Genomic DNA, 16,486 nt, shown 5'->3' on the forward strand with positions numbered 1-16,486 from the left:
TTCAACATCAGTGAAACTTTCTGTCCAGGAAATTTTGAGAAACATCCGCAGTTGCTTGCTGTTGCTGTGTGTCACTGCAAGACTGTCAGAGTCTGACGTGACTGGATCCTTTGGTTGTGGAATTGTTTTCCGGGGGATTCTTAGATCGACATTGACAATCCTGATGGTGTGTAAGATGCATCGGCAATTCTTGCAAGGATCCTCGCCACTGAAACGGACAATATCACTGCGGCTCACATCACAAAATATGTGGACGCATGTTGCTATCGGCTGTGGGTAATTTTCTTTCTTTTCTAATTCTATAAAGACGCTTAACTTTATTGAACTCAGCATTGCAGTTTTACTTCACGTACATGTACACTAAAAAGTAGGACTGCCTCTAATATGATCACCTTACATGTATTATCGTTCAAATTACACGTATGTCAATTTCCAATTCATGTGCAGAAATATAAAAGACTGCTCCAGGTTTGTGTATATATGTATGGATATTTGTAATTGTACCAAACTTGCTTTGATACCTACTGCATGATGAAGAGCTTATTATATTTGACCTTATTTTCTCTCAGTGAACATATTGTACACACTTAACAGCTTCATCGTGTACCGGTACGTGTAAAAAATACAAGTACCATCACTTTCAATAAAAATATGAGTCACAACTATAAAATGTCACTGTTCATTCAGTTGAATGATTTTAAGTTTGATTGATGAACTCCGCTAATAAACAAGCAATGCTGTGACAGAAGCATCGGCTGGAATCTTTGGATTTTTAAATTATTTTTCTTCCGCCACTCTCGACAAACGAAGAACTGTCATTACAGCACTTGAAAGTAACCTTCAAGCATTCCTCCAGCAGCAAAGTCTCCATGTCTGGCCCCAGAGTATAAATAAATGAACATTGTATTTAACTTCATGTTGCAAATTCCTTATGTCTGACATTTTTCATGTAAGGGAAGGAAGTTTGTTTATCGTAGGATGACTCATTGTTTGTGATAGATGGATAAGGTCTTGTGGCCACGCTTGTTCCTGTGCCCAGTTTGTTGCTTTTATTCATAGAGCAACATGGCTTATTTGTCAGTTTTTTTGTGAATAGTTTGGATATGATAAATGAACTTATATGTATTACAGATTCTTATCCAAACAAAGCAGGGATAATTAACCATCCAAAACTGTAGTCAGTGCCTGACCTACACATGCTTTTTTCATTTGTCAAGTTTCAGTACGTGGGTCCTCTGAAGCACAACATTCTGTGGTAATGGTTAGCATATTTCACAGGTTAGCAAGGACATTTGGCGTGTGCTTATAAATGTGTTCATCTTGTAACTGAGTACTTTCTGTGCGAGCACTGCTAGCACAGACCGGTGATGGTAAGCACAGAGTCCTTAAAGGGAATATACAACATTTGCAAACATCGAAAAATAAAACTATCAAGTTTTTACGAAATACCTTACTTGGATGTTGGTAAATGACAGTCAAAAGCATCCTGTAAAATTATGGCTCCTTGTGTGAAGTCATTTTCAAGAAATTGGCATTTTCGTATACATTTCCAACAGTGGTCGGCCGATCACCGTTGGAAAAACCTAACTATTTTTCAACTTCTGCTTCAAATTTACCATTTTTTCAGTCCATTTTGTTTGCTATTGGTAACATGTTCATGAACGGGTGCAGGCCAGCTACACTGATTCCCTTACCTTACAATTTTCCGGCATCTATAAATTGATCCATTTTATCCTTAGTGGAGTCGGGGAACCAGACTACTTGGACATTTTCGTTTTTCTTGGTTTTTCCAGCATTTTCGAACACAAAACTTCAAACATGTCAGTGTAACAATATTTGATCCGTTATACTAACCCCTCAAGTACATGTAGTTCATTTCTTAAAATTACAGCAAAAGCCAATGATGTACATTCCCTTTAACATAGCTTTGTGAAATTGGGCTTCGTTATCTTTCTCTGTCCTCGTTCCTCTTTCAATCCCTCTTGCCAACCCATCTTCCCCTCACAGACCGTCCAGTCTGGGCCGTGTTTTCTTTTGATTACCTTGTCGTTCCCAAGAGGAGGACCGGCAAGTTGACTGAGTACACATCGCAGTGTTTTCACAAATCAACGTCCCGGCTCAGTTCCCCGTCGCTTATTTGACTTGACAGCTCTCACTTCTGAACTTTTATCCAATGTGTGTTTTTCTGATCAGCGGAGAAATGGCATAGTGTGTGGGTGTGCGGTCTGGGTTGTTGTTTGTGTAAATGTAACATGAGTGCGGTCAAGTTGAGGTTTGTTCAAGAACCCTGGGAAAAAAACATTTTACATTGCAAAAACATTTTTCCTCCTAATATAAACTGATGAGTGCCATAACTGAATTTTGAATTAACGGTTTTCATTTGAAATGAAATAAACAAATATAAACAATAAATATAGATTAAGCACACATATCTACCAAATTTGTCGATATTGTGTACGGTTATTATTACCCCTGCTCAACATTATTACCCCTGCTCAATCTCCCGGGGCATAAATACAGCTTAGGTATATTTATATCATTGCTGAATAAAAATAATAGCAACATGTCTTTTCAGGTTATTTTAAATACGCTAATTTTAACTCAATGTTCAATCGTTTTGCTTTCCGTCCAGAAGCTGATACCACCAAGTCAGCAAAGGGTCGTTCCAGCCCGTCACCGGCCCCCTCCATAGACCCTGAGATTCTAGCCAAAGCCCAGGCCGACGTCAAACGACTAGAGGCGCTCTGCGAGTCCAGAACCAAAGAACTGAATCTGATCAAGCTGAATCTCAGAGCTGGGCTGCAGGGATTTGATGCAATGAGCATATTAGTGCAATACCTCACACACAAGGTGAGCGGCTATGAGCCTTTAAAGAGAAGATTATAGGGTGCACTGAACTAATTCAAGCGAGAATTTCTACGCCAGCTGATTAGCATAAAAAGTGCCCCCACAATTTCTTTTGAAAACGGAGACCATTTGGCTTTAAAAACGGTGGAATTGTTTAAATATACCCAAGGATCAACTCCTTGGTTTTGGGGCTTCCATCTGAGGGCAGGCTTGATAAAATCACGGATGAAAAAATGGGTCCTATTTGCCTGTGAAAGTGGAAGGGTGCCACTCTTCAAATGGCTACATTCAGGCTTGGGAACTATCACTTTTCGGGAGGTGATTTTATTTGGGTGTGAATATTTAAAAATGTAATTGGCTAATGTACGTAAAATTGAAAAGAAATGAAAAGATGAAAGACAAGACAATAAGTTAATTTTTGTTTCAGAAACCCCAGTGACGTTGGCTTGCATGTTACTTGACCCTGAACTTTGTTGATTTTACTCTGTTTTCAATGGGGCTTGAATTAGTACAGTGGACCCTTATTTAGATACAACATTTGCAAACATCAAAAAACCAAATGGTCATATTATCACCAAATACCTTGCTGGAATGTTAGGGAATGACAGTCTAAAGCAGCCTGTAAAGTTGTGGCTCCTGGTGTGCTGACACTTTCAAGAAAAACTGTAATTTTCCAACGTTTGTCGGCTGACCAGTGCTGGAGAAAACTGGCTTTTTTCAAAAAGAGCTCCTAAGTTTTCATATTTAGTTCGTTTGCATTTTCTTTGCAATTGATAACACTCCTGTGAAGAAGTACATGCCTGCTAGACTGATTTTCTGATCTAACAATTTCCCAAAGTCTATAAATTGCTCCATTTCATATTAAGTGGGGTCAGGGAACCAGACTACAAGAAAAATGATTGGTTTTCTTGGTTTTTCCAGCATCTACGCACCCAAAATGTGAAAAGCGTCAGTGTAACAATTTTTCCTGTAACATTGTAATCCTCCAAATCCATTTATTTCTGAAAGTTGCAGCAAAAGCAGATGTTGTACATTCCCTTTAACCTCCCTGATTCTCCCCAAATCCACCAGGACGTTTGAGAGAGTTTTGCAGCATTTGGAAAGTAACAGCCTAATGACTAGTACCATAATGGGCTGGATGCTTCTTGAAAGCTGAAGGACAAATGTAAGGAATGTGCCATTGGGTACTTTCCTGCATAGTGGTGAATCTTTGGAGGAGGATTGAGGAGGGATCCTAAAAAAAACCTAAGAGTAAACATAAATAACATTCTATAGGTCTGGTGTTGCCACAAGGTACAAGGGGGAGGTGGGTTACTTTTCTGGATTGCCCAAAGGGCATATGTGCAATCGCTGTGTCATATGAACAAACCATTAAAGGGAAGATACAACATTTGCAAACATCAAAAAACGAAATGGTAAAATTATCACGAAATACCTTACTGGATTGTTAGGGAATGACAGTCTAAAGCATCATGTAAAGTTGTGGCTCCTGGTGTGCTGACATTTTCAAGAAAAATTCTATTTTTCCAACGCTGGTCGGCCGACCAGCGTTGGAAAAATAGACTTTTTTTGCAAAGCGTGCTCCTAATGTTCATATGTAGTTCATCTGTATTTTCTTTGCAATTGATTACACACCTGTGAAGACTACAGACCTGCTACACTGATTCTCTGAACTTACAATTCCCCAAAGTCTATAAATTGCTCCGTTTAATCTTGAGTGGGGTCAGGGAACCAGACTACAAGAATATGATTGGTTTTCTTGTTTTTTCCAGCATCTACGAACCCAAAACGTGAAACAAGTCAGTGTAACAACATTTGCTATAACATACTAATCTCCAAATCCATTAATTTATGAAAACTGCAGCAAAAGCAAATGTTGTACATTCCCTTTAAAGTGATAAGTAAATGTACAATACCTTTAATGAGTTTTAAGAAGCGGAGTAATACATGTGTGGAAATGTTTCAGTGGGATATGTTTGACGTTGTCTTGACATTGAACTGAATTGTTATTTAGGAATATTAAAGCAACTGTTAACATGTCATGCATATGAAAGTGTTTTTGTTGAATGTGCATTCTTTCATTTTGTGTTTGTATCTTTGGTGATTCAGTTGGATGCCTTTGACAACCCACACCTCAAGTCCAGAATACAGGAACTTCAGCGGCAACTTGAAGAAGCCAAGACCATCACAGGTGAATTTCCAGGTTCATTGAAGTGTAATGTCTGTCTAACTTAAAGAATTCCAACACTTTCTGTTAAACTAGTTAAATTAGTTGAGGTCTGTAAATGGTAACCTTTCATAATGTTTGAAGTACTGTACGCTTCATTGATGGGGACCTGAAGCATTAACCTGCTTAAAAATGCCAACTTCTAACGAATCAACCACCATATAGTATACAAATATTGAGTGGCTCAGCGTGGCAAGGTAAAATCTGGACTTTTCCATTTCACGAGGCGAAGCCGAGTGAACTGGAAAAGTCCAGATTTTACCGAGCGATAATATTCCTCACATTTCACAATTTAAAGCCACTCAATATTTGTTTTATATAACTGACAAATAGATCCTTGTCATTTGATATATTTGAGCTTTTATTTCAATACAAAACTGGAGGAAAATGTATTTCTCTCTTCCAAACCACCCCTTCACGAAAGTGTTTGAACCCAACGCTGTAGCGCTGGCTCTTTGGAACAATACGCGCTACGCGCAATGCTGAACGCGCACATCAGCATGCATTTGCACACAAATGCCGCATAATGGAACAAGAATGATCCTAACTGTTCAATAGTATTTCCCATTCCCCATCGGCGGATAGTACTTTATGAGCCGCGGCGTGAATGGGAGCAATAACGAATGTCACGTGATATGAGTTCCACCAATCAAATGACAAGGATCTGTATGTCGGTTACATAGCAGGGGACGATACTCATCACTTTTATGGAATTGTTGGGTTGTTGCAGTGATCTTTACTTTTTTTATGTTAAACTTTGCCATTCACGGTTGTAAATAACTGATGTTCAGGTCTCAAATAAAAATATATTAACTCCTAGTTAAAAATGATCAACATTATCGTTTTGTTTTTGTGATCAGGTCAAAAAGAGGAAGAGTTGGGCTGCATCCAACATGAGCTAGTGGACACGAGGCGAAGTAATGAAGAGCAAGTAGCTAAGCTACAGACTGATCACCTTGAGCAACTCCGACAGCAAGATGAAAGATTACAGGAACAGTACACTGAACAACTCCTCAGCAGTACGTATACCCATCAAACCTGGTCGCAATTTTATTAACCCGTACGTGCCGGGATTATTTGACATTGGCCGGTCAAAGGTGCGGGATTGTTTTTCACGAAGTTCGATGCTAGACGGGTTCAGGCTGTCATCTGCGGGTAGCACACCCTGATATTTCCGGCCTCGCTGGCTGTGAGCGGGTCACTGACAGATATTTCCAGCCTCGCTCATTGCGTGTTTATCCGTCACCTGTTCCAAGTACTGCAAACCTTTGCATGTATACACGCCATCTGATGTAAACAGAATAACCATCAGCAAACTGAATTTTTTTTTTTTTTTCTTTGGCCGGAGGTGCCCTGCTTAAGTCAGAGAATACTTCATAAAATTGACTTAGAAGCTTTGAAAAATATCATGGCTAAGACCTGCATGTGATTGATACTGTGATGTTCCACTTATGAAATCCGTTTTCTAGGATTTGATAACTTTTGGAAGGAAGTTTGATTACTGTAACACAGCTTATCATCATTCAGTCGTTCTGTTTGTTCCTCTAATTTCAGCACAAAGTGAGCACAAGCAAGCAATCAACTCACTGACAGAGGAACACCTAACTCAGGTAGGTTTTTTTCCCAGTATTTCCCACAAACTGCTAACTCAGTTGAAAATTTGTGTTCCAACAGTTATAAACAATAAATGGGGCTGTAAACTTGGCGTGAAAGCGTATGCAAAAACGTGTATGCGTGACATCAAGGCAAGTTTTGGCAAGTTGAGCACATTTCAAATTCGCAACGTTCACCAGACATATCAATTGAACTTGTAAACTGCTTATTATCTTTGCTATTGTAGGAGGTGAAATTTCAGGTCGTTTTCAGACTATTTTACCATATTTGTCCAGTAAAAACAGATGTGTTCAGTTGAAGTTTGTACTGTTAGTGTATTGAATTTGACGCTCTGCATGCGACGGCTCAAACTTGTGCTACCAGTAGTTCAGTTTGTCTGAGCAGTTTTTTGTATTTGATATCACTGTCTTGTCTTCAGAGTTTTATAATCGAGTCAATCACAAGTCGATCGTACAATTCACAAGTCAATTCACAAGTCAGGTCAGAGGTAACCAGAGATGAATAATGACAAAGGAATGCCTTTGTCACAGGTCATTTAAATAGCTTTTGACTTGAATAGGGACTGGATGACTTGTGATTGACTTGTGATTGACTTGTGACTGACTTGTGATTGACTTGTGATTGACTTGTGATTGACTTGTGATTGACATGTGATTGACTTGTGATTGACTTGTGATTGACTTGTGATTGACTTGTGATTGACTTGTGATTGACATGTGATTGACTTGTGATGGACTTGTGATTGACATGTGATTGACTTGTGATTGACTTGTGATTGATTTGTGATTGACTTGTGATTGAGTGGTGATTGACTTGTGATTGACTTGTGATTGACTTGTGATTGACTTGTGATTGACTTGTGATTGATTTGTGATTGACTTGTGATTGAGTGGTGATTGACTTGTGATTGACTTGTGATTGATTTGTGATTGACTTGTGATTGACTTGTGATTGACGTGTGATTGACATGTGATTGACATGTGATTGACTTCTGATTGACTTCTGATTGACTCAATTTACAAATCTGCTTGTTTTTCAACACAATTTTCTTGCTTTAGATCTCAGCGTTGACATTCTCCCATCACCAAGCCGTTCAGGAGATGGAGGAGCATCACATAGTGGAAGTCTCTAAGATTCAACAGCAACATCAAGAACACATCGAGGAGTTGAACAGACAGATGGAGACCGACAAGAAACAACTCATTGATGAGGCGCAAGTCAAGCAACAAGAACTCCACGTCAGTTGGCTTCTATTTCTTGTTTAACCGCTTCATTCCAATAACATCACATTTCTGTATTGGAAATGAATGAAACTGCGGCATACACAATGAAATACACAATTATTCAGTGTTGCTGCATTGCTCATCCATTGAAAATTCCCTACATCAAAAAGTTCATCTTGCCATAATTTGGAGAGATTTTAACTTCAATAGGCTTCGTCACCGACATGCTGTTGGGTCTGTGTTTATTATTCTACAAATAAATTCTAGAGCTGCTACAATTATCATTCAATTTCTGTAATATATATCCTATTCATGGACATTGTTTAATATTATTATTTCAGGATGAGGTTTATAAGTGGACATTCCAGTGTGAGAATCACAAGGAGCGAGTCATGCGATTAGAGGAAGCATTGCAGAAAGATTCTGATTCCAAAGTCCAGGTCAGTACATGAATATACCCAGGATGCTTTCCTCGTATGACTTCTGGCCTTATTCAGATTAGCTTTTACCCTTCACCGTTTTATTTTTAAAAACACTGTATACTTAGTGTCATCATCTGATATTCGCTCCGTTCACAAGTACCCCCTCACCGGCAAAGAAAGTACAGTTGGGGGTGACTGACCGACGCCATCTTGCCCAACTACAATTCATTTGCCGCGAAGCGAGGCCGAACGTACCACTGCGTGTACAGAGTACAAATCCCCTGGTGTACGTGCGTCACACACAAAGCGTCAACCAGCGAAATGTCCTGCCCATGGGACGTTGTTTCTAGGTAAAAGGCCGTCCTCTTTCGTCGGCGCACGAAGCCCATAGCAGAGGATACCACAGCCAAACTATTCATAAGAGAGGCAAAACCCAATAGTGAGTTTACATCACCACTGCGCAAATTCCATCTTATGAAATTATCCAGATTACTTGGGAATGGCCTTCAATTTACACATGCCTCTATGGAAAGCGGCTGTCTGGCTTTTGTGAGTTGGTCATTTAGTGCCATCTACAGTTAGTGCTCAAAAGGTACTTTTTGATGGAAGTACAAAATAAGAATGTGTAGGATGTAGAATTTTTCAAACGAAGTAACATTTTGCTGATCGCGTCACAGGCTGCCATCTTGGAAAAGAGGAAGTTGGAAGCAGACGTTGAGAGCATGAAGTCAGTGGAAGAACTCAGGACCGTTCAACTGATGGAACTCAGACGAGAAAATATGGCACTCAAGAAAGATGTAAGTCCAGACTCTAAAATTAATAAGCGTTTTGATCACTCACCATAACACACCACATTATTTCAGTTTGCCACACCTACACTGTGATACTGCATTATCCAAATCTGTAGCTTAATAGCATTAAACGGAATCAAGCATTAACCCTAACCCCCTAGGCCCTTGTTGCTTACAACCATCCTCAATCCTCCAAAATCCTCCAAAATTTTGCAACTCCGCCTAAATTTTTCAAAATTGTCAGACAGTCCTGCCTCAAAATGCATTCATCCTCAATCCTCCAAAATCCTCCTCATCCCAAAATTTTGCACTCGTGTTTAAATGAAGGATAACCAACGCCAAATCCTTCAAAATCATCAGACAGTCCTGCCTCAAAATGCATTCATCCTCAATCCTCCAAAATCCTCTTGTGCTTCAATCACCATTCATCCTCAATCCTCCAAAATCCTCATGTGCTTCAATCACCATTCATCCTCAATCCTCCAGAATCCGCATTTGATTCAATCACCATTCATCCTCAATCCTCTAGAATCCTCCAAAACCGCCAGGAGGATTTTGGAGGAGTGAGGTGGGTTAGGGTTAAAGAGGTTGTGGAATGCTCGAAGACATTTCCGTCATTTTTCGTGTATATGTAGCCTAAGGTGTGATGAAATAAAAACGACTATTGTGTCTGTCATAAAATGAGTACAAAAGGTACTTTTGAGAGTTGTTTTACAGGTCCTGTTTCGACCCGAACGTGCAATTTGTGTAAAAGTCGCGTTGGGGGCAGCAAACAAAACATACTAAATCGTGACGTAATAAACAGGACTCCCGATGCAGCGTGGTATAAACGAGTCCTGTTTATTACGTCACAATTTACTATGTTTTGTTTGCTGCCCCCAACAACGACTTTTACACAAATTGCACGTTCGGGTCAAAACAGGACCTGAAAAACAGCTCTCAAAAGTACCCTTTGTACTCATTTCATGACAGACACAATAGTGGTTTTTATTTCATCACACCTTAGGCTACATATACCCGAAAAATGACAGAAATGTCTTCGAGCATTCCACAACCTCTTTAAGTTGCAAGAAGGGTAATATGGATTATTGAATAATTCAGTGCCTGCTAACTTTCTGAACTCTTTACATTTATGCAAAACACTAATGAGCAGTTGTTGAGGTTCATATTGATCTTCACAGTGTCACTCAATGTTTTTTCAATTTTCTTTATTTGTTCTATTATCGTTTCCCTTTCAGTTGGAAAAGCTGCCGGTTAGAGACGATGAGATTCTCCGTCTCAAAGCCAAAGTGGAGGATCTCAAAGCAATGATGGTTAAGAAACACGACTATCAACAGTAAGCTAAGTCTCAGTCAATGGAGATGGGGTCATTGTGCTCATTGTGCTCTCTGAGGGGGGATAACAGACTTCTCTTTTGTCATTTCAGAGAAATTCCAAAGTGCCCATAACAAAATCTTTGCATGATTAAAGGGAAGATACAACATTTGCAAACATCACAAAACGAAATGATCGAATTATCACGAAATACCTTACTGGATTGTTATGGAATGACAGTCTAAAACATTCTGTAAAATCGTGGCTCCTGGTGTGCTGCCATTTTCAAGAAAAATGGGATTTTTCCAACGCTGGTCGGCCGACCAGCGTTGGAGAAAACTGGCTTTTTTCAAACAGTGCTCCTAATTTTTCATAATTAGTTATTCCGCGTTTTCTTTGCAATTGATTACACACCTGTAAAGGTGTTCAAGCCTGCTAGACAGATTTTCTGACCTTACAATTCCGCAAAGTTTATAAATTGCTCTGTTTCATCTTAAGTGGGGTCAGGAAACCAGACTTCAAGAACATGATTGGTTTTCTTGGTTTTTCCAGCATCTACAAGCCCAAATCGTGAAACAAGTCATTTTAACAATATTTGCTATAACATACTAATCCTCCAAATCCATTTATTTCTGAAAATTGCAGCAAAAGCAAATGTTGTACATTCCCTTTAATATGAAGGCGAAGGTAATAATCAGCTTGGCGAGGGGTCTACAACATTTAAATTGAATTCAAATTTGTGTGAGCTTCAGCTTGAAAAAGAAAATGTTAGGAAAGTGGAAGGACAGTATGCTAAGTCCTCTCTTTAAACCTTTCCAAGGGCGATATATGTAGTGTGGCTTAAATCTAGTGTCAGGTTAAAACTGATACTGACGGCAGATTCCAACACCATGATTTACCACAGTTGTGCTATGTTGAGGTGGCAACAAGTAATGAAGTAAATAATCTGTTACAAGATTAACAAAGTCTGTTGATGTCTTCTCCTCCACAGGCAACTTTCATCAGACCACATCACCCTTCGGGAGAACTACGAGCGAGAAGTGAACGAGAAGAAACGGCTGTCTATGGAGAAGGAGCAACTCTCCTGGCGTCTGTCTCTGCACTCTGAAGGTTCCTCCCCTGTTTCCCTGTCACCAGGCCACACCTTCTTCCCTTGCACCTCCCCATCTCGGTCCCCCACGCGCTCCCCCACGCGCTCCCCCAACCCGTCTCCGTCTGTCTTGAAGCAGAATCTGTCCAGGTCGAGTTCTTTGGACAGTCACGAGAGCGGCGTGTTTTCACCGCAAACTGGGTAACGTAGAATGCAGTAAATAGCCTGGATGTCGTCAAAAACCCACACACACCATTCCACAGGGCAGGGTGGTAGAATAGATTAATCCGTTAAGCTCCGTCTTATGATATTTGCAGCCAATCACAGACAGGAATGTATAGGCCATCAGCCTCGGTCCAAAATTTTGGCCACCGGTATCAAATGAGGGGAATAATTGTCATAGCAATTTTTTGCAAGGTATACACCTCCAGAGTTGGAAAATATGTGATAGCATTGCAGCGGTGGCAGCTTTTTGGGTGCTATCACCCGTTTTTTTCAAAATGTCCATCAAAATGCTTATTACCACTCTAGGGGCGGTATATCTTGCGCATGCGCACTATAATCATTTATGCCCAGATTTGATACTGGCCAAACCCCCAGGCTGATGGCCTAGTACACCAAATATCCAATTCAATTCAAATTTGATGGACATGCCTGCAACATACTGTGTCACATTGGTTCCATTCCTGTGTTGCCCATATGCGAAGTGGACAGGGTCAACTGGCAAATCTGGAAATTTGCATTGTTAAGCTTTCTGGAGCTACACTTAACTGTGTGTTGACATTTGTATACCATATTAAACTTATATAAATATATTCAATTGCCCAGAAAATGCCATTGTTATATTCTACCAAAGTCTATCCCTTACACCCGGTTTTGTAGTTCACATGATTAAGGATGTGAACGAACTTAATGTATGACCAAACGATTTTGTCAATGTTGAAATTTGCGGCGTGAATATTTTCTAATGACATCACTTTGTCACTTAAAGCACTCGAATTGGCTCGTACTTTGAATCTGAATATTTAATTCCTCTAAAACAGTTTTGTATACTTAAAAAAAGATTGGTGAAAAAAAAAAATTAACTGAATGTAAGGATAGAATCCCTTTTCTTGGCAACATTGTATCTTTTCCAAGCAACTCGGTGTTTTGGTCAGAGGTGTTGTAGCTTGTCAAACTTGGCGAAAGGGCGCAGGTTTTGATGTCTTATCTTGTATATTGAAAAGAAATCATGAAATTGCCTTGGTGTACACACAGATCTAATGTCGACATTCCAAGTTCACTTTCCATCTAAATCACTCCTGATTTCTTGGTACAAACGTCATCAAATTCAATTCAAAATGACTGATCACATCTCAACACTCATTGACTCAGTTGCCTGTTCAGTTTCACTCTGAACACTTTTGGGTGTGAGTCAAGAATAAAAAGTGATTTGTGGAAACAAAGGGAGAAGCAAAAATTAAGAAAGCAAAAGGAAAAGAACAAAGAGAAATGTTAAGTCTTTGATCGCTATAAAAATGTAAAGCAAGCCAAGTTGTATTTCATGTTGAGAGCCAGTTTCACCGAAAAGGTAAACCTTTGAGGAACGTCTGTTAACTCTGTCAGGATAACAAGTTTGGTGTTGTAAATGTTATGTGGATTGTATGATTCATGTCGTGCCGCTCATGCGTTGACATAGTCCGTTGTTTGTCATTTTCGGATGGTCTGTTATCAAGAGCGCGGAAGATAAGGAAAACTAAACTGTGCCATAATTTATTGATGTTTCCTAATGAATCTTTCAAAAAATTGAAAATTTGGTCGAAAACCAAGAGAAAAAGAATCTACACGTGAAATACTTGTGTGCATAGCTGCACATTATGGGTTGCTAAAATGCACTAGAATTTAAATTTGTTGTTATGAGTCGGGGTTTATCAACTCGCTGTGTTGTTTTCAATAGCGCCCTCTCTTGATTTCAACAGCGCCATCTTGGCTATTTAAGCAAAGAATAAGTTCTTTGTGGCATTCTATTAATGCAGTGTTTCAGCATCAATTTTGTACCAAAGTAAAAGAAAATATAAAAAAAATTGAAAAAAATCGTCTATTGATAGTTACTTTCTTATAGAAATATTTTTGGCTTAAGAACGCAGAAATTGGACATTATTCAGTGGACAGATATTCTTGTAGAAAATTGTTAAGAGTTTGTGTGTGTTTGTTGGTGTGTGTTTGTAGATTGTGTGTGACTAGAAAACCAGTAAACCGTGTATATTAATAGCCAATGAAGAACGTTTAGTCTTTGGGCGGCTCTTGAGTTTGGCTTCAAGAAATATTATTTTGTAAATATTTATATATCATATTTAATGTGGCTAATCAGAGAAAAAAAGATGTATTTATCTGCTGACATAAATGTGGCAAAAATTATTTAAGACGCACTATTATAATTAAAAGTATTTAAAATGTAAAATAACACCAGTGTTATCCACTTACGTATGAACAAAAGAGGTCCAGGTAATATATTCCATTTTGTAAGTTAAACAATGTTAGCGGTGTTTCCATAAAGGTAATTGTCTTGAGATTCTTTACTCTCTGCCATACCTTGGAGAAAACTATAATATTGTGTCCTATTTCCTAACATGCAATGATTCTCAACTTTAAAATAGTTGCAATGTTTGATTTATTTTGGAGCAGTGTATATTTCTTCAGGAGCACATGTATATGTGTACATGATATCACTTCATGGTGCGGCAACTATCCATGATACCTCACTCAGTATAGTGCGACCGTTGACTGTGGTGTACATATTATCTAACAAAATAACTGGACTTCTTTTGTTCTTAACATTTTCATCGAAGACCTGGTTTCATTCATGTTATGAAAGAACGAAACTGGTTCTGTGAATATGTTGTGATAATAATATTTGTCCTCAATTTCTGGCAGAAGATGTTTGCTGTACACAGGCATGCATACTGCTTTATGACTTGTCTGTTATAGGGGAAAAAAGTAAAAACGAAATTTTGATCTCCAGTTGGATGAAGCCAGGTTTCAAATATGTAATTCTCCCTTTTTGGTATCTTGTAGCACAGGCGAGTTATCTCCAAATATTAATGTAATTTTCAGGAAGAGATAAAAACATGAAACGTAAATCTATGTTCTCTAATTACAGAGGCTGTTCAACCAACTTAAATGTATAAAGTTTTTTGTTTAGACTTTACTTTTGTGTGCCTTGAATCAAACCTCAAAAAGTAATGCATCGGAATGTATGATGCTTTTTGTATACTCGTTCTTGTAGTAAAATTGTTTATTCAAGTTTTCCTTCAAATGTATTACACGTTCTATGATTTGGTTATCAAAAGTGTTGGTGTCAACAAGTTTCAAGTGTAGCTTTTATATGGTGCTGTTCATTAGATTTTGACAAAGAATTGTTGAATTATTTATAAATTATTCAGTTGTTGAAATTTAAAGTTATTTGTTAAATTGTAAAAGACATTCTGCAGTTTATTACAATATTATTGATTTCATCATCCGATAATTGTTTTTTTCCGGTAATGCACTTTGGTTTCCTTGTGAAGTTACTTCTGGGGTATTTGTAGTGATCCTTAAAATATCTTTTTGGCAATCGAGTAAAAATGGCCTAAGTGAATGCCGCTTTCCGGTCTTTACAAAAGAAATTCTAAAGTCCTTGTCTTTATCCATCGTGAATTCTTCCTTTTGTCATCAAGAAAGTATTCCAATATTCTGATTTTCATGTTAACCGACACAAAAATAAATGATTTTTCATAACAAGAAACTTGTCATATTTTGGAAACTTGAAGAAAAATGCCCTTTTAATAGCAGCACTACATGATTTTATGTACCAGACATAAAAACACGTTTCATACAAAGCTAAGTTGAACATTTCACAACTTTGATTAGGTATCCTAATTATTGTTGATAACAATAATAATTTTCACAGTCAGTTTTAATACCGGCCATTCACAGGTTAGTGAGTTTTTCAATGATTTGATAAGTTTATCTCATTGTTTAACCCATTTTTGTCATCATCGCTTCAAAAAACATTTCAAATAAATAAATAAAAAAGGCCCATTCGTATGATCAGTGTACACGTGAGCAAATTGTGATTACTGTTTATTTCTTGTTCTGGTGTCGGTTGAGCAGTTTTGGGTGGGATTCTGTCTTATTTAGGCTTTCTTTCTCAGGCAGAAAGGAAAAGAAATTAGCACAAATAGTCCATTTTGTAATTTCACAAATTTGCACACTTATGCGGCAGTGCAAAATGTATCTTCCAACATTCACAACAGCTGATTGGCTCACGAATTGGCGCTTCTTTTGAATACATTATGCACCAGTGCAGTGCGCACGTGTTCCAGACATGCTCAGTAAAGTGTTTGTTTCTTCAAACATGGCGGCTGAATTAAATTTGACGACGACATTTCCGCGGTGAAAGGACATACACAATCCCCGAAGAACTAGGAATACCGCCTTGACCGACTAAGGAAAGGACAGACACCACACAAGGAGTAAGTAGTATTCTGTTTGAGAACATTATTTTTTGGAATACAATTAACTCTTAAGTGGTTTTGAAGGATGTTTTCTACGTACTTTTCTCAACTTTTTATCCGGACGCTTGACAACGTACAGTCGTTTTCCTAGTTCCGGATTTTTCCTAGTTCCGGATAGCTTCAAATAAAAACCTACCTCTCTTGGATTAGTTTCTGATAAAAAAAAAAATTCTGACGATGTACATTTTGAAAAGGAAAATGTAAGCTCCTTGATGCACAAAGATTTTTCTGATAAAATCCATAGAAGAGGAATTTTGGCCAGACTTCCGACTCGCACTTCGACATGTTTGGACGGTTTGTAGAAAATCGCGGGAGCTGCGAATCGACGATAAATTTTCTCCTCAGTATTAGTATATCACTTGTACCGTGTGATTGTGAATATTTTGTTCACTCAGCGGCACTACAATCGTATAAACTCTTCCA

General features: G+C 38.5%; 1 protein-coding gene across 5 annotated transcripts in view; it reads left to right on the forward strand.

Moving 5' to 3' along the window:
* Window positions 1–11,943, forward strand: part of LOC119727474 (CAP-Gly domain-containing linker protein 1-like) — a 42,225-nt gene extending 30,282 nt beyond the window's left edge. For 2 of the 5 annotated variants that reach the window (XM_038199366.1, XM_038199363.1), the window contains 9 exons: window positions 2,633–2,850; window positions 4,957–5,038; window positions 5,935–6,093; window positions 6,629–6,684; window positions 7,747–7,926; window positions 8,253–8,351; window positions 9,011–9,130; window positions 10,363–10,460; window positions 11,430–11,943. In XM_038199366.1, the coding sequence (XP_038055294.1) occupies window positions 2,633–2,850; window positions 4,957–5,038; window positions 5,935–6,093; window positions 6,629–6,684; window positions 7,747–7,926; window positions 8,253–8,351; window positions 9,011–9,130; window positions 10,363–10,460; window positions 11,430–11,733 (1,316 nt within the window). In that variant the 3' untranslated portion in view covers window positions 11,734–11,943. The remainder of the gene's footprint in view (window positions 1–2,632; window positions 2,851–4,956; window positions 5,039–5,934; window positions 6,094–6,628; window positions 6,685–7,746; window positions 7,927–8,252; window positions 8,352–9,010; window positions 9,131–10,362; window positions 10,461–11,429) is intronic. The other 3 variants (XM_038199367.1, XM_038199365.1, XM_038199364.1) reach the window with 2 other exon arrangements.
* The last annotated feature ends 4,543 nt before the right edge of the window (window positions 11,944–16,486 follow it).

Source organism: Patiria miniata, unplaced genomic scaffold (assembly GCF_015706575.1).
Source record: "Patiria miniata isolate m_02_andy unplaced genomic scaffold, ASM1570657v1 HiC_scaffold_20, whole genome shotgun sequence".
In the NCBI taxonomy this organism is placed as follows: domain Eukaryota; kingdom Metazoa; phylum Echinodermata; class Asteroidea; order Valvatida; family Asterinidae; genus Patiria; species Patiria miniata.